The 18,684-nt window shown below is 46.4% G+C and overlaps 1 protein-coding gene across 5 annotated transcripts in view; it reads left to right on the forward strand.

Moving 5' to 3' along the window:
* Nucleotides 1-18,684, forward strand: part of PKNOX2 (PBX/knotted 1 homeobox 2) — an 81,073-nt gene that overhangs the window by 52,913 nt on the left and 9,476 nt on the right. For all 5 annotated transcript variants that reach the window (XM_062014013.1, XM_062014012.1, XM_062014014.1 and 2 more), the window contains 4 exons: nt 3,466-3,574; nt 8,457-8,596; nt 13,446-13,617; nt 16,430-16,618. In XM_062014013.1, the coding sequence (XP_061869997.1) occupies nt 3,491-3,574; nt 8,457-8,596; nt 13,446-13,617; nt 16,430-16,618 (585 nt within the window). In that variant the 5' untranslated portion in view covers nt 3,466-3,490. The remainder of the gene's footprint in view (nt 1-3,465; nt 3,575-8,456; nt 8,597-13,445; nt 13,618-16,429; nt 16,619-18,684) is intronic.

The following is an 18,684-nucleotide window of genomic DNA, read 5'->3' on the forward strand; positions in this document are numbered from 1 at the left end:
TATATTTCTTCATTTTAACTTAGATATGTGCACATAATGAATGCATAGATCAGAAACTTCAGCTTGCACAAGCCCTCTGAGAAGACGGTGGCATAAAATACCCGACTGGCGTGGGGTTGGATGAGTTTTAATGCCAAGCTGAGAACTAAAAGGCATCCTCAAGCAGCTCTAATCATGTGGAGGCTTTGGGTAGAGAAGAGGAAATGCCTGAAAAGCTGATTCCATGTGATTTCTTACATTGAATCCTCTGATGAGTTGCATCTTCAGAAGCTGTGACCTGATCTAGGTGGGATCTGCTTCTGCAGAGGGGTTGGACCAGATGATCGCTGGAGGTCCCTTCCAACCCTCACCATTCTATGAAGCTGCTTGTTTCTAGCTGAGCTAGAAGAAAACAATCCCCATTTCTCCCTTGATTTGGAAACACAGATTTGCACTTTGCAAAGCTGATATTAATTGCTGGAAATGGTAACTTGGGGTCCAACAATGTGATTGATTCGGGGCGGGGAGGGGGTTGTTCAGCTCTACTTCTGAGACAGTTTTACAGCTGGTTTATTAATCAAAGAGGGTCACATGCACCTAGAAATGTTGAGTGGCTATCTGTAATACTTTAATTCTGTTGAATGGTTTAAGACATCAGTGATGACATTGAAAATAACCCCCACACACACCCCCCCAACTCCTCAACTTAGTGTTTGAGTCTTTTGATATGAAAGAAGAGGTAACGTGTTGCTGGCAAAAAAATACAGGGGGGCCTATAAATCAGAAGCTCTTCTAGGTAGATGCAAAGCTCTTTGGGAAATCCATCTTCAACTTGATGGCAATATTCCAGAGGCAGCTGAAATAATTTTCATTTCATAAGGAAATTTAGGATGCTTTGATCTCAGGTCGTTGCCAAAACCCCAAAGTGCTGCAGCTTCCGGAAATGAAAGAAGCCCTTGATGGGTTTTATTGCTCTGTGCAAACACCCTGGGAGTTGGCTGCTGTTCCCTGCCCCTCCTCGATCCTCCTACCACCCTAAAATTCACTCTTCACATTTGGTGGTTGCCTGGAGCTGATCTGCTGGGTTGGCAGGAGTTTGGAGATGCTCCTGGCTCCTTTCGTCACCTGGATGCCTGTGGTCAAGAGCTCAGTTGATTGAAGAGGTGGAGGGAAGGGGGCACTAAAAGAGAGGATTAATGCATAAAAATAAGAAAGATATAAAAAATAAGGAAGGATTAATGCATGAACCATCAGCTTTTGACCCTTCCCTGCTTCTGGCTGCTGATAAATCCACGGGACTGACAGCTTTGCACCCTGAGATTCATGGCTGGAGGACTCCAGCGTGAAACACCCGTCCGGCTTTTCCCACAGGTACCAGGAGCTTCTCTGGATATTTACAGCACTCAAGTGCATTTATTTCCCCTCAGGATACATAACCCTGCTACAGGCAACAGCTGTCTCTCATTTTTTTATCCTTTGGGTTGTTGTTTTTCCCTCTCTCTTTTCATTTGGCTCCAAGTCTTATTCTCCAAACAAATCAACACCCTGAAAGCCTCCACGAACAGGGTTTGATTCGAGCAGGTTAGATGATATTTGGCAATTGAATTGGGCTCTGGACTGCCACCTTCTGGGAATATATTCAGCCAAAAAAAAACCCCCTCACACCCTGCAATAAATCTCCACACACTAGAGGTAGGTTCTCTCCTGGCATGAACAATAGATACCAGGCAGGGTGGGTTGGGTTTGGATTTCCCAGAATAGCAACCTCATGGGGCGGGTTTTTTTTCAGCTTCCCACTGAGATGTCTAGACCATCACAGTTCTGAATCCTGCTTTTCTCCAGCTGCAGCTATTTCTGGTGGAGAGATTTTCCCCTTGGTGTTACTCCCCTCAAGGATGTGCCTGCAGCTGCAAGCTGAGTTTTGACGTCGGCCACGGAAGGTTTTTAAGCTGCGAGAAATTCACCTCCCACTAATTTGCTGTCAGGGAAAAAAACCACCAGATGAAAAGCATGAGTTTTAATCCTGTAAATGCAATTTCTTTCGGGCTGCAAGAGGTCTGTGTCATGTAAGGACCTTGGTCTGCACAGGATTTTGGGTCTGCTCTCTTAATATTCCAGCCACGGGGCGTCCATATTGATGCAGAGTGTGAGAAAGGTAATTGTGCATTGCTTTTAAAAGAGCATATTCATGCAAAATAACGAGTGGTTGATACTCATCCCGTGCCTGGTGGTTCTTGTAAAGCCTGAGGCTTCATGGAGAACACCTGAATATTTCACATCTTCTCCCAGACAACCGTGGATCTCACTGAGAAGACCAGAGTGTCACAAATCTTCTTCGTAACACCTGTGGACCTCACAGAGCAAGACATGAATATTGTGAATCTTCCCCCCAAAACCTGTGGAGGCTGATTTGAAGACCCCCAAATGTTCATTTTTTTTCCCCTGAGCTCACTGGGATCCTCATTATTCTGCTTTGTGTGAGGGTGTTTCTTCATCGTTTCGTGGCAAGAGCGACGCTGACACCGTGTCTTGGTGCATCCCCTCCACGAGAAGCAAGTGAGGAATGCAACACAACAATGGGCATCCCAACGGGGTGAAGCCTTCAAGAGATGTCATCTCTTCCAAACAAGAGTCATTGCAGGGAGACATGTGCTTTTGGAGGCTCTGGGGAGGTGTAGTCAGGTGGCTTTATGAGTTGGCTCAATATAGAGCTCAGAGCTCATTCAGGACATGGTTTTTATCAAGGATTTAAGCAAGATGATTGGCTTTTCTTCTGAAGCAACCACACAGCTGCAGTGAAACAATAGGAAGGGAGGCATTTTGAGGCCAAGAGTTGTTTTTTGGTTGTATCTACCACTAGGTCTATCCTTGGGGACAGCATCCAGCCAAGAACTCCTCTACACATTTATCCCTTCCTGATGCCACTCTTTTTCCCCCTTTCTCCTTGAGACCTGAAGATACCCAACCCCAGAGTCTGTTTCCCTCCTAAATAATTATGCTTCTACAAAAAACAGAGCAGCTCCAAGAGAGGCTGAGAGCAGCATATCTCAGCCTGCCTCCTGGATCCAGGCACTTCCATATGGGATGTGCAAAACCCAGGAGTAGGTTGACTGAATGGAGGAGTCAGCTGGGTTGGTCAGTTCTACATCAGATGTTTCCTTCTGGATTGTGCATGCAGGGCTGGAGGATGGGACACCATGGTGGCCAAAGGCAAGGAGACACATTGCCTGAGGGGGTTTCCTTTAGTGTGGAGTTTCAGAAGATGTAGACAGTGCTGCATTTCTGACTTGTCTTCCTGCCTCCAAAAAGGAGGAATCACCAGAAAGGGCCATCACACCAATGTGGGTTTCATCCAGGGGTCGGGAGGTGGAGCTCTGTGCTGGGGTGCTCCTGAGAGGAATGTCACCTCTCCTTTCTGTCCCTTTTCCTGTGAGATTTTGGGGGAAGATCCCTCCTTTAATCCAGCAGCATTTCTCCTGCCTGCAGCTTCTCGATGTGACTCCCACCCAGGATGCACCATGTCTCCCCGGCACCGGCTCTGACGATGATGGCCACCCAGACAGTTCCCCCTCCTCCCTACCAAGACACCCCACAGGTGAGTGGCCCTCAAAACCCTCCAGACCCCTCATGACCCCCAATCCCTGCATTAATTACCTTGCCTTCCTAAATAATGATCATTACCTCACCCCAAAACCCATTCATTTCAGAGACTGGCAACAACTGGGACACATTCCTCCAGGATTTGAAGGGGTTTAGGACAAACTGACTTATTTTTCCCCTCCTTTCTGGCTTATTTTGGGGTCTCCTTGGAAATCCAACGCTGTGGTGTGTTTGCAGACAGCAGGTTAATAAGCTGGAAAGAGAAAATGTCTGGCTGAACCAAGGTTTAGCCATAGGAATGGCCTTTTGATTTGGTTTTGTGGTGTATTTTGGCAACCCAGGGCAGAGGGGGGGGAAAGGAAAGGCTTCACCTCCAGTGTTGCTCTAAGGAGTCAAATGACTTTTCTGAGCATCATTATGGGTTTATATTAATGTAAGAGAGGAGCTTGTCCAAGAGAAACTCTCTTGGTGAACCCCATTGGGCTGGATGTGAGGCTTGAGGTTGGATTTCAGAGATGATCCCATACCTCACAGCCCATTCCTAGGTGTTTCCACTACAGCAGCTGAATGAGGATGATCCAGAGTGAGCTTTGAACTGATTCTCTGTCCAAAACAGCTCCTTTTGAGGCGTTCAGATGGGAGATTTTGAGTGTGTTCTCCCTTTATCTGGTTCAAAAGCAGAAAAATCACCCCTCCCTGGGCCAAAAGAAGCAAAAAACGAAGCCTGTTCTCTGCAAGTTAAATAAATAAATCAACTTTTACTTCACCCCCCTTCCCCTGGAGCCTCTGGAGCCTCCTTTTCCTCTGCTCTCCTTCGATGGGGAAAGGTCACTTCTCACAAACGACACCTCGGTGGGGTTTTTATGGCTCCTTCAACTTCTGTGTCATCATTTGCTCGCTTCGTTGCTCCAAGTGGGAAAAGGGAGGGGAAGGGGGAGGGGGTTTAGGCCCAATTTTTTTCCCTCCTCCTTCTTTCCCCTGTGTGGAAATCGCTTACACAGCAGGAAGCCCTGATGCCCTTTTAGCCCTAATGGCTCATTACAGGGACTTTTCCAAATAGCTGGGTTTTTGTGCAGCATCCCACAGACACATCCAACCTACCTCTGTCCCTTAGTGCTAATACTTTGAGTTTTGGGGACCCTCAGGAGCGTTGTTGATCAAATCTTTCCCCTTTTCCTATTTTAAGGGGGTTGCTAGAGTGTTTTTCCTTCAGTTTAATGGACTTGGAGGAGAAACTGAAGCTAAGAACTGTTGTTTTTTGATTGACTCAACACTGTGGCTACTTTTCACCTGGAAAAATTGAGATTTCTAGGCTTTTTGAACAGCATTTTGCACAGGTTTCACCTCCCCAAAGCCAGAGATGTGACAAGTCAGTGATAAATGGTAAGAGTAAATCAATTGTTAGAGCTACAACCTCCCCTTCTCATCAAGGGGACAATTTGAGGGGAGAAAAATGCTGGAAAGGGGATTTGGGGGAGCTTTGGTTGAATATTTTCCTGCAGGCAATCACCTCACTGTGAGAAGTGTGCAAAGGCAGAGCAGGGATGGTGGGGAAAAGATGCCTTTTGGAGGGAGAAAGAAGGAAATGTTTTAACCTGGTTAAAGGTGAAATGCTTTTTCACCTGGTTGTGCTGAAGGGGTGTAACACTGAGCATCACTTATTGCATCTGCTGAGCATCCCTACCTGTTGAAACATAAAGAATCTGTAGCACAAAGAAGAAGAAACCCCAAGTGGAAGGCAAAAGTAGCAGAAAGAGGTGGTTTTACCAGCACTGAGAGCAGCTTCACCTCCCCCCTCCCAAAAAAAGCTGCTTTTTAGGTGGTTCCAGCAGGGAGAAAAATGTGAAATCATAAACAATTCCATACCAAATACCTTTTTTTTGGTCAGTCTTGAATCTGTCTCCTGCAGCTCAGGGTGGAGATGGGGTTTGTTTTCAGTAGGAGCAATGAAAGTCCCCTCACATCCAGCATCTTTTTGGGCTCAGAACCCTTCTTTTCAGCACGTTGTGACAGTGGTAGAGAAGTTTCACTGTGAAAGAAGGGAAATATTGATGATTTAGGAGGGTTTTTCTCCTTGTTTTACAATGTAAAGAGCTGCAATATAAGATCTAGACAACAGAATAAGGATCAGAACTGAGAGGTGCTTGGCATCATCAAGTGACACCTCAAAAACCTCACCTTTGAACATGGGGGTTTTTTACATGGGGGTGGTTTTTGGGACATTTTTACCCATTTTCCCCACACTTCCAACCTCTGTTTTTTTACATATTAAACATATTTCAAACTGTTCTCATTTCATTGAGTTTTCCAGCATTTTTTACATAGCTTTCACATATTTTTTGACCCCCTTTGTCTGTTCTCACAGGATTATTGAACAATTTTTAACCTTTTAGTTCTCACCTTTGTTACCCCTTTTTTTTTTTACCTTTTTTCTTCTATATTTTTTAAACATAGAGGTTTTTTAACCTTTTATGAACAACCCCTTTTTTAAGTCCCTGGAACTACTTCTACCCATTGCCCTGAAAATAAAACAGAAGAAAAAAATCCCCACTTACATTTTCCTCCCACTCCTGAGCCACAAACCTTCTGCCTTTTTATCCCATCCCCACCTGCTCCTTGTAAAACCATTTTTGGCCTTCATTTTTCTCTCTGCCCAGCATCTCCAGCTGCAAATATTCACATCTGAGCATCTTTTTTTGCCTCTTTTCCCATCGATTTGGGGTTATTTGTATTTATTTTTTGGTATTTTCTTTAGTCCAAGTGAGGTAATGGCTTGAAAACATCTTTTTTTTTGGGTAATAGCCCAATTAGTTGCAGACTTGGCTGGAAGCAGCTTGGCAGGATTTTGGGGCAGGATACAAAAAGAGCTTCAGCAACTGGTGAATGAGTGTGATGGAGAAAAAGGATAAAAAAGGGGAGGGAAAAGTAATTTCCCTCCCCAAAAAGTAACTTTTAAGGGAGGTAATAGAGAATAGGGGAAAAAAGGATGGGGAGATATTCATTGGTATGGCTGGAGCATCCCCAAATCCACTTGCATTTGGGTTTTAGATAGCAAATGAGGGGACAAAAGAGATGCAAAGTGCTGGGATGACAACAGCAAGTGAACCCCAAATTGTCCCTGGTTTATTTAGCACTGGAGAGGGGAAGAAGGAAGGAAATGGAACTCATTTCTGGGTTGAGAAGAGTTGGAAATGAAATAGCTCTGGGTGAAATTTCCAGGTGCTGGAGCCAAACTTTGGAGTTATGAACAATAAAGAAGATTTAAACAAACCCACACAAAAAAAAGAGCAGCATATCAGCAGCAAAAGGTCAGGCAGGAGATATTAAAGTCAAACATTTTAAAAGCAAAAGGTGTCATGCTTTTGGCCCAGCAGCTTTTTAAAGGGAGGCAAGAAATGTGCTTTTGCTTTCGTGGCAAGAAGGTGAGTGGAAGGATGGGTTTGGCTGGAAAAGGCTGTGGGCATCTACATGTGTATTTGTGTGTGTGTATAAAAAGGACATTTTATTTACATATAAATAGAGAAAGAAATATGTGTGTTAGCTAAATAATATCTATAAACCCAAATCATATCTATAACCCCAAATCATATCTGTAACCCCATTTTCTTTGAGTATCAACACAGAAAGAAATCCATCAATATATTAGACAAATACCATCTGTGTCAATATTTCTTTTCTCTATAAATAAGCACAGAAATGTGTGTTAGATGACACAGAAAGATGATTGATTTGTATGTAACTAAACACAGAAATGAAGTCTATGAGACAAAAGGCAGAAGTAATATATTGAATGTTTAAGAGGCAGAGGCTTCCTTTTACCCCCCAGCTCAAGGGAGGGATGGAAGATTTGATGATAAGAGGCAAATACTAATTGTTTTACAACATTTCCCCAGCAGAACAAGTGAAACACCCACTTTACCTTCTTTTTCCACTGAGATTTTTGAGCTAAAGCCACTAGATTGGGGGATTTGATGTGTTTGAACCTAGATGAGTCTGTCCTTCATGTTTTGGAGTGGTTTTTACAGATGAACCTTGTGCTGATGTGGATGTCAGAGCTGTCTGCAGCCTGGTAGCAAAGAGTTCAGGTTTCTGGACTGCAGTTGTTCATTTGCAGTGGGAATTGTCCCTAAATACCTGTGATCCTGCCCAGGTGGGGGGTGAGAGTGGAAGGACACGCAGGGATTTGCTCTCACACTCAAGCTCACACCTTTCATCCCTCACTTTGGCTGAAAGAAATGCACTTTCAATCAAATGCAAAATGATTTTATTGCACTTTGGGATCACTGTGCATTTTGTTTTTACCTGTAGATTTCCAGCCCTGCTGTGTTGTGTTTCCCAGCAGTGAGGTTAAAGCCAGGTGATTTGGGCACAGGCGAAGAGAAAAAAACCCACCTCAAAAAAGGTTGATGGCTTAGGTTTTTTTGGCTGGCTTCTCACAGCACAGAAAATGACTCATTCCTGGACTTGGAAGAGGCTCATGTAATTTTGGAAGAAAGTGTGTCTAGACAATAATACCTGCTTTGGAAAAAAAACCCCTCTTGGCAAGCAGCAGCGTTGCAGCTGATTTAATCTGGGGCTGCTGGAAGTCAGCCCTTAATAAATTACCACCTCGCTGCTGGTGCAAGAAGGATGTCAGGATTTTTTTCTCCTTGTGCTTTCCCTGAGTAAAATGTGGAAAAATTAGGGGTTAACTGGGAAAAAAAAACCCCTCAACTCCCTGTTTTGAGGTGAAATTCAAACCATTCTTCCTCTCGCAGGGCTGCCTCCTGCTAAACGATGCAGGAGGCTGCTGACTCGGTGGGAAAAGTGCAGCCAACCTCCTTTTTTGTTTTCCTTCTCTTCCTTTTTGATCCTCTGCTTTGTTTCCCTTTCCCTAGATGACAGCCACAGCCCAGCAGCCCACCAAGGCACAGTCCGTCCATCTCACCACGCCGGCAGCAGCCGCCAACGCGCCGGTACCCGCCGCGGCCGGTGACCCCCAGGCACAACTGGAGGCTGACAAGAGAGCTGTCTACAGGTGATTCAAGCTCAAGTTCATTAATTAATGCATTCATTAATGTATTATTTCAAGCCCTGGCCCAAGCTGCTCAGGGAGGGTGTGGAGGCTCCTTCTCAGGAGGTTCCCAAACCCACCTGGACACGTTGCTGTGCCCCCTGAGCCAGGGGAACCTGCTGGAGCAGGGGGTTGGGCTGAACAATCTCTGAGAGGTCTCTTCCAACCCCTCCATTCTGTGATTCCATGATCTATGATTTCAATGATGAAAATAATTCCTTGGAGTGGCTGAGGGAGCCTGGAGAAGAGGCTGAGGGGAGACAGGAGCACTGTCTGCAACTCCCTGACAGGAGGCTGCAGTGAGCTGGGGGTCAATCTCTTCTCCCATATAACAAGTGACAGGACGAGGAAACAGCCTCAAGTTGCCCCAGGAGAAGTTTAGATTGGAGCTTGAGGAAGAACTTTTTTTTCCCTGAGTGGGTTTTTGTCAGTTTGGAGATGTCAGTTGTCAGTTTAGATTATAATACTGTAATCTATGCAGTAATGTGATCATATAATTGCAATAAGTAACATGATTATGTAAATAGTGTAATTATATAAGTAATATGTAATGATTTAAGTGAGATGTAATTATTTACAGTGTTATAATGTATACAGTAAAGCTCTAACAGTAAAGGATAATGTGAGAACATAATTAAGGTATAAGGTTAAGTATTATACCCCACCTTCCCCACCTTTAATGGCCAAGGCTGTGGGGGCTTGTGAGCAGCACAGCTCAGAAGTGAAGGCATTCAACAGATCTACTCCAAATACTCAAATATGATGCATCTGGAAGGGCTAGAAAGGCAGATGAAGGTGTGGAATAAACCCACTGGCTTCCCAGGAAAATGCAGACAATTATTCCAGTAGCTCTGAAGAGGTTTGTTTTTTCCCAAGGATGAAAATCATTTTCTCCAGGCAAAAGAGGTCATTCAAGGGGAAAAAAACCCACCTCCAAGCTGCCTGTTCTTTGTCCTCTGTGAGGAGTTTTGCAGCGTTGGTGGGAGCACAAAATCCCCTCCCAAAAAAACACCCTCTTTGGAGGTTTAACAGCCTTAATTTGAAGGTCAACAAATTTGGGAGGGGAGATAGATCCAACCTAGAAGAGTGGAGAAAATACTCCTGGCTTGTTCCACACCTTGCCCAAACCTGGGTGCTTATTTTCAGGTGCTGGCCAAAACTACCCCCTAAGTAGAGTTTTATCTCTAAAAACACACCCAGTGAGTGATGTTCAATAGTTGCACCAAAGCTCTAAGAGTCAGTTCATCAACCTGGAGGGAAATCACCAGGCAAATACGATGGGAAGAGATTAAGAATGCTGGACAAGTGACCCTGCCGGGGTCCTGCAGCAGCAGGGAGGCAACTCGGGGACAAATCCTGATGGTGAGGACAAAGCCTGATGGTTGTGCATGAAATGATGGCCTTGGTTGGTAATTAAGGGTTTCTAGATCCCTTTTAGATCCCTGTGGGAGGAAAAAAGTGTTGGAGAGATGGCCTGTGGAGGAAGGTCCTTCCAGTTGAGCATCACAAGGGCAGTGGGACACTGACACCTGACATAGGAACAGCCCTCAAGGGTTGGCTGTTACAGGGCATCACTTGGGGTAGGTGCTGAGGGAGGGGGAAAGGGGCAGATAATGAAGAGAAGATGAAAGTAGGATGGGAAGACTGATGAGAAAAGATGTGGAGATGGAAAGAGGGTGGAGAAGAGGTGATGAAGAGTAAGAGACAAGATGGGAAGAGAGATGAGGAGAGTGTGCTGCCCAGGGAGGGTGTGGAGGCTCCTTCCTTGGAGCTCTTCAAGACCCACCTGGACACGTTCCTGTGTGACCTGATGTAGGTAGGAGCTGCTTGTGCAGGGGGGTTGGACTGGATGAGCTCTAAAGGTGCCTTCCAGCCCCTACCATCCTATGATTCTAAGATTTGTGCTCTGACAAGAGCTTTATCACCCATTAAAAAACCAGGGAGGAGGGAAAAGGGAATAAAATGAATCCTTTTCCTTGCTTGGTGTGGGGACATCTGACAGGGTCTTTATCCCAGCTAAAGTATGTTTTTGACTTTATGCAACAGTGAAACTGGAACTTCTGATGGGTTTTGGACCATTTAAAGATGATGCTCTGACAGGAGCTGATGTTTCAACCATCCCAGCAGTGCAAACTGGACTTTTCTCTAGTTAGAAATGGATGAGTTTGGTTTGTGTGAAGTTTTATTTGTGGAGGGGTTGTTTTGAAGGGGGGAAAAAGGGGTATTTTGGAGCTGAGTTTAAAAAAGAATGAACTCCTGTTGTGAGGTGCCCACAGTGCCACAGGCTGCCAGCCAGAGCCCTGCTGAAGGTGTGAAATTAGGCCATTAGAGGAATTCATTTCTCTTTATGAGCCTGTGTCCAATCCTTTTTATTAGTGGCTGTGAGTGACCTCGCTCCTGCAGCAAAATGTCAGGGCCTGTTGTTTGGAGGATTCCCTGGAAATAAAAGCAAATTGTTCCACCCATAATGTCTTCCTCGTGCCATAGGGGTGAGTCTCCACCTCTGTGACACCCACAGTGGGGAAAATCCCCCCACACCTTCATTTCATAGCAAGAGTGAGGCCTAGCTCCCCTCTGTCATGCCAGAAACTCTGCCTGCAACCCCTTCATAGTGGCCCTTCCCTTCCCCTGCCTGTTTGGGCTACAAGAAGGCTGGAAGTAAAGAAAACTGCATGTTTTTGCTGTACAAAAGGGGATAAACCCCCCAAAACAACAAGAATTGAGCTGGTGATGGAAACACAAACGTCACTGCTCCTCAGGCCAGGCTCCACCATGGGCCTTAGTGCCAGCCCTGAGCCCCAGCCCGGCAGGTTTTGCACCTCTCCCTTGTTTCATTTTATTGTTTGATCTGAGGTTGGTTTAGTTTGGTTTGGTTGGGATTTGTTGTTGTTTTAGTTGAAGTTTCATTTCCTTGTCGTTCCCATTTGATTCCAGTTGTTGTGTGTGTGATGATTGGATTGGATTCTAACCCCTTTCCCTCCTCTCCTCTCCTCTCCTCTCCTCTCCTCTCCTCTCCTCTCCTCTCCTCTCCTCTCCTCTCCTCTCCTCTCCTCTCCTCTCCTCTCCTCTCCTCTCCTCTCCTCTCCTCTCCTCTCCTCTCCTCTCCTCTCCTCTCCTCTCCTCTCCTCTCCTCTCCTCCTCCTCTCCTCTCCTCTCCTCTCCTCTCCTCTCCTCCTCCTCTCCTCCTCCTCTCCTCTCCTCTCCTCTCCTCTCCTCTCCTCTCCTCTCCTCTCCTCTCCTCTCCTCTCCTCTCCTCTCCTCTCCTCTCCTCTCCTCTCCTCTCCCTTTCCTTTTCCCTTTGTCATTTTCCCTGTCTATTTCCTTTATCACTAATTCCACTGTAACTTACCTTCCAGCTGCAAAGCTCTGCAGCCACATCCCTTCTCCTCCTTTTCCCTGCCAGTGCTCCAAGACATTCCCAACGATCAATAGCAGCACTGCCCCAGTTATTAACATGGCAGAGTGTGGGATGCTGCTGACAACAGCTTCAATCCCACCCCTTGGCTCATGCAACCCCTCAAAGGGGTTACAGATTGCTCAGGGGTTACACCATCCCCCTCCCAGCCCCATCCTCAGGTAATTCCACGCCTCAGCTCCTAATTGGCTCTGGAAATGGCAGCGTGTTAGTGCCGCTGAGCCGCCGCTTCTTAAGTCCCAATAATTCAGCCCCAATGCCTGGAATTTGCCTTTCATATCCCTGGGCTCAGCCCTGGAAGGGCTGCTGAAGTTATGAAATGATTTCTGCCCCCTCCCCTCCTGGTTCTCTGCTGTGGCTTCGCTGAATCTTGCATTAAACCGGGATCAGGACAGATTAAACTATAATATGCTGCGGTATTAGCGGCTGCAAATGAAGACTTAGTCGAGGGCTTTAACCCCTTCTCCTGACTCCAGCTCGGAAAAGATGGGTGGGAAGCGATTCATAATCGTTTTTTTTGGACTATCTTAAAATGGTGGAGGGAATGTTATTCCACTGGAGTGCTGGGGGACACCATCCCTTTGCATTTCTCCCCTGAAAGACGAGAGGCACTGACTCATGGTCTTAGAATCCATTTGGATTGGAAAAGCCCTTTAAGCTCCTGGAGTTCAAGCCCTCCCTTCACCCTACCAAGCCCACCATGGCCCTCAACACCTCATCTTTGTACCTTTTAAACATCTCCAGGGCTGGGGATTCCACCCCCTCCCTGGGCTGCCTGTTCCAATGCTTAACAAGCCCCTTAATGAAAAAGCTCTTCCTCATCTCCAGTCTAAATCCAGAGCAATCTGAGCCCATTTCCCTTCTTTGTCCCCTTCTCCACGTGCTTTGGTGTTGTGTGTGGATCTGCATTTTGTATTTGCATGGGTTTGCAAGAAGAATTGCAGATCTTTGTTTTCTGAGTCATGCTGTGGTGAGAAAGAAGTGGGCTTTGATCCTCCTCCTTGGATAAACACATGTGTGCAAAGACACCTCTTGGTAGAAGAGCAAACCATAGCAAAGTTGGATGCTGTGGGCAGGTTAGAAATAGCAGCTCATCCCCATCCAAGTGTCTCCAAACAAGAGGGATCTTTTGTAAGGTCAAATATTACCATCAATGAGCAGATGCTGTTGTCATGACCCAAAATGCAAAGCCCCCAGGACAGCAGATGGCTCCAAGACAACCACTCCAAAGCCAAACCAAACTTGTTGGTAAAGGTGTGGAGGGAGCACTTCCAGCATTGGCTTGAGAGTGAGGTTTGTTCCACCACCAGCTCTGTGAGAAATGGATGGATGGGGATCAAAATGGACATGGGACCTAAAGCAGTGGGTGTTATGGGTGGTTTCCTTTGTCTTCTGCAGGCACCCGCTGTTCCCACTGCTGACTCTGCTCTTTGAGAAGTGTGAGCAGGCAACCCAGGGCTCTGAGTGCATCACCTCAGCCAGCTTCGACGTCGACATCGAGAACTTTGTCCACCAGCAGGAGCAGGAGCACAAACCCTTCTTCAGCGATGACCCAGAGCTGGACAACCTGGTAGAGGCAGCTGGGGCTTGACAGATGGGTTTTGGGGGTGAGAGGGTATTGTGGGGAGAAGGTAGGGGGTGAGGAACAAATTATGGAGACCTACCACCTTGGGCAACATCTGTGAGCTCCATTGGTAGTGTTGGCTATCTTGGGAGTGTTGTGTGTATATCTTGTGAGACCTTCTCCAGGGCTTTCTCTGAGACTTTGATCATAAAATCCCCTGGGAGAGGAAAAACAAAACCCTGCCCAGTTTTTGGCTAGTTTTCCCACACAGCTGCCATGGAGTCAATGTGTCTTCTGGAAGTGCCCCTCAACTTGCAACCTTGCACCATCCTGGTGCATCCTTTCCTTCCACAAGCAAGCTGCTGAGGTCAAAAGAGGCAATTTCTCCCACCTCTGATGATGCAAAGAGCAAAGCACCTTCCTTTGGGGTTGGCATGTCCCCAGCAGAAGGATTTCCATCCTAGAAGAGAAGCAGAACAGGCAATTCACTGGCAGCTTTTCCCAGACATCCCAGGTACCAAGGAGGTGATTTTTGTCTGATGACCCTGTCACAAAGGGAAGAAGAACAAGCCACGCTCATCCAAGCGCCAAAAACCACCTTGAAGGCCAAAAAGCAAGAAGCAGTTTCAAGATGGATTAAAATCCCACATCTTTTGTGGCCCATTTCAGCTCCTGGAGGAGAGTTCTGTGACGTTTGTGACCTGGCAGCCTGTGGAAAGCCCTCCCCAAGCACTGCAGGGCCACGAGAAGGCCCAGTGTGGAGATTACTAAACACATTCTGCAACATCTTCTGGCCTAGAACAGAAATCACTCCAAAAAAAAGCACCATTTTGGATTATTTGGGACTGAACATGAACCAAATATTGAGGAGGACCAAAAAGAACCTCCCCTCCCATCACATTAAATGCAGGGAGGGAAAGATGGAGCTAAAACCTACACAGCATTTTGGGGGAGGAAAAGCTATTGCTATGCATATCAAGCTGAAACATGTCCAGCAAATGGGCAGTGCAGGAGATGTGTCCACAGAGGCAACCTTTTAATGGTTTCTTAAAAAGACCTCACACCAATCATGGTTTTTTGGGGTGTGTTTTGGAGCAACTCTTGCTGCCAAGGTGAAATTCGGCCGTGGGTGCTTGCAATGAGCTTGCAGCACTGGATTGATCCATTTTAATGTAAAACTCTCCATCTTTGCCTTATGTTTAGGCTAGATCTGTGTGTATATATCCCATCCAACACCCAGATCTTCTCCAAAAGGCATCACTCAGTGTGGTTGTAGTGATGTGATGGTCAAGTTCCCATCATCAGGAAGCGCCAGCTGGAGGGAGTTCTGTGTGAGGACAAGCCTTGCAGCTCTCAAAACCTCAACCTTTCCACCTTTTCTTGAGCTGACACTCTGTTTGCATTGTCTTTCTTTTTGGTTGCTCTTTGGGTGTTGTGTGGGGAGGGTGGCTGTTGTGTGAGGAGGGTCGTTGGAGGGAGGAGGGGGTTGTTTTTAGGACCGGTGATGGCAAAGCAGGGCTGCAAAGGCCACGGGCATTAGCTATCATTAGAATAAGAGTCATGTATTCCTCACTGCACATAATTAGAAATTAGAAAAAGGTCAGATCTCACCATTATCAACTCAATCAGCTGCTGAGTGCCACACAGTCAATTAATTCAGCATCTGTATTTTTTACAACCCCGTGCACGTACGCCGGCCCGACTGTAACTCTTTTATCCGGACAGATATACGACGCAGCGGAGCAGGGACATAAAATGAGACCCTAAGCAAATGAGCTGAGATAATTGAGAGATTTATTTTTTTATACATGTATGTGTCAGGTCTTTTTTGCCTTTGCCCTTGAATATTGACTTTCATGGCCGTTGAGCCCTTAAGAGGGTGCAAATAAAGCCCCGGCGGGGCGATGACACCTCCACTTTGTGCCAACTGTAGGGACAAAAGGAAACCCCTCCAAACACAGCCCCTCACACACAAAAAAAAAGCCCAAAAAGAGGATTTTTTCTGACCCAAACCACTTAAAAATATCACTTTCTCCATCGTGGAGTTTGGCCTTGGAACATTGGGGCAGTTTCCCTGAGCGCGACCAGCAGTTTGTAAAAGATGACCACTAAAATTTGCAAGTTCCAAATAACCCTTTGAAATGCAAAAGCTCTTTTGTTCCATAAACCAGGATTTATTGGCCCAGAGTGAATAGCTGAAATTTTTATATATTATGCAAGATTTCAAACAAGAGGCTGTAAAAGTTTTAAGTTTCAGGCTCGGCGAGACGAAGGTTTTATGTGTAAATTTGGGCCCGTTTATGGGGGTGTGTTTTAATGAGGCCCAGGCTTTGCACCAGCACCAGCTTACAGCAGAGTTGCAGCCTTGTAATCTTGTTAGGAGAAGTAGCCTCTGGAGAATAACCAACCACTTATTATTTGACATCCAGGGCTTTGGCTCAGGCGTTATTTTGGGCAGAGGGAGCAGTTCCCGTGAAGGCAGCGATGGGTTTGGTGGCTTTTTGCCTCTTGGGATGTTAAAAGTGTGATGGATGAAGGCAACAAAAGGCTGTAGAGGTGCAGAGGGCTGAGCTCTGCGATGGAGAGGGCAAAAAAAGGCTGTAGAGGTGCAGAAGGCTGAGCTCTGGGATGGGTTTTGAGCAAAGAGATTGATTTGTAACGAGTTTGTGTTGAGAAATGAAACACATTTAATTTTACCTTAAGGATTGGTTCCAGGTTAGGCTTTGGGTGAGGGTATTAGGTGTGTTCCTTTCTGATTTGGGAAGGGAAAAGGTGGTTTTAACTTGTCTTTTTGCCACTGTGTGTGGCCTTTGCACAGATGGTGAAAGCGATCCAGGTGCTGCGAATCCACCTCCTGGAGCTGGAGAAGGTCAATGAGTTGTGCAAGGACTTTTGCAACCGTTACATCACCTGCCTCAAAACCAAGATGCACAGTGACAACCTACTCAGGAACGACCTAGGGGGGCCCTACTCCCCCAACCCCTCCTCCATCAGCCTCCACCCTCAGGTAACACCTTTAAAATCACCTGCAGTCACAGCTGGGTCAGTTGGTTGCTGTAGAACTCTTTGTGGCCACCTGGAAATTCATCCAAACCCATCCCCAGTTGAGGGAAAACAAGGTGTGGAACCCTCTTCCCTTGCTCACATGGTGCAATAAATGATGCTGCAGTCATTTTTCCCCCCCTCTTTGTTCAGAGATGTTTCCCTCATGGCCTTATTTTTCGTGGCTTTAGCCCCCAATGTTTGTGTGTCTGCAAAAAGAACAAGAGATGAGAACTTCCAGACTCTGACATCGAGCAGTGAAATGGGGAGGGGGGGAAATCAACAAGAAACTTGCTTTTCCCTATGAAGAAATCCTATTTGCTAGTGAGAGGAACAGAAACACCTTGATTTTCTCCACCAGTTCCCCTCTCCCCAGTCTTGTCTTCATTTCCAGGCAATCCTTGGGGCTCAGATAACCCTGTTTGGCTTTGCCATTGTGTGGGGTTTTTTGTCCCAGCATGATCAACATTCTCACCTTGTCTTTTATTGTTGGTCTTTTGGCATCATTTGGAGGGTTTGTCCTGCAGAAGGAAACATTTGCAGCTGTGAGCATGGTGAGGAAGTACCAAGTGATGCCTGAGAACTGCAGAAAGACCAAGTGAAAAGGCCACTTGATGGCAAAGTCAGGGATTTAAACTTAATGTGTGGGGAAAATCAAGTTAGCCATGGTTTGGGATCTCCATGTGCATTTGCACTGCAGGGAATAACTGATGTGACCTGATCTAGGTGGGACCTGCTTCTGCAGAGGGGGTTGGAGCAGATGATCTCTAAAGGTCCCTTCCAACCCCCCACCATTCTGTTGGCTGGTTGTCTCCCTAAAAAGCAACTTCTTTGATGGAACAGTGTGTGTCCCTTGGGGATCTGTTGATCTTTCAGGGCGTTTTTAGGCTGGAAAGAGGGGAAAAAAGTGATTTTAGCAGCTCAGCACCAAGTGCTGTGGAGTTGGAAGCTCCCAACATAGTCATAGAATCACAGAGTCAGGGAATGGGAGGGTTTGGAAGGGATCTTTAGAGCTCATCCATTCCAATCCCCCTGCCCAAGCAGGTCCCACCTACATCAGCTCACACAGGAACGTGTCCAGGTGGCTTTGGAAACCTCCAGAGAAAGTTTCCACAACCAACCTCCCTGGGTAGCCTGTGCCAATACTCAACATGCTGCTTGTGGCCCAATATGAGGGAAATCCCCTCCCAAAAAAGTTCTCTTTCTTATTTGGAAGCACCAAACCACTGAAATCAGGGGTGTGAAAGAAACTCAACGCCACGCCTCAGCTTCCCGGCGTCTCTTACAAACACACTTATTATCCCCTTTGCTTGCTTTCTGGTGGCATCCCTTCTGCTCAAAATTAGCAAGGCACTTTGGATGGGGAGGAAAAAGAAGAAGAACAATAATTGCTCAACGAGCATCTCGTTTGTAATTTATTAGTTTCTATTATTGTGCATCACCATGGCAACGGCTCACATCCAGGCTGAGGAGACAGAGATGTTAGATAGCAGCTCCTGGTCCCAGCAAATGGAGATGCACTGGGCTTTGGGGTGGGTTTGTTCTTCCCCCCCCCCACCTCCTTTTTATCAGTAATTTTCATGAAAATAATAAGTGAGGGAGTTAATGAGATGGAAAGCTGTCCTGTGGCTATTGTGAGGTGGGGGTTTTCTTTCCTCTTCTCTAAGTGTTGATCTAATTAGAATGCATCGGTCAGGGGAAAGTAATGAGGATTTAGTGCCTCACAAAGAGGTGGGGATCGTATCAGAAAATTAGCACAAGTCTTTGGGAAAATAATCAGGCCCTTGGAGAGGCACCAAACAGCCTCCAGTCCCTGCCAGAGCCACCCCGAGCTGCCGACGGGCCCCTTCTGGGCCAGACGTGGAAAGTTGGGAGTGAAGGGTGTGGAGGCTGTTGCTTAAATAAGTGGGGACTCAAGCAGTGGGGAGTGTGGCATCTGGGAAAGAGTCACCCCTTGTAGCAGTGTGAATGAACTGTTAGCAGTGTAGGGGAAAGGGAGCTGGGGGTGCTGAGTGGGCAGCAGGATGAGGC

The sequence above is a fragment of the Colius striatus genome, chromosome 23 (assembly GCF_028858725.1).
Source record: "Colius striatus isolate bColStr4 chromosome 23, bColStr4.1.hap1, whole genome shotgun sequence".
NCBI lineage: Eukaryota > Metazoa > Chordata > Aves > Coliiformes > Coliidae > Colius > Colius striatus.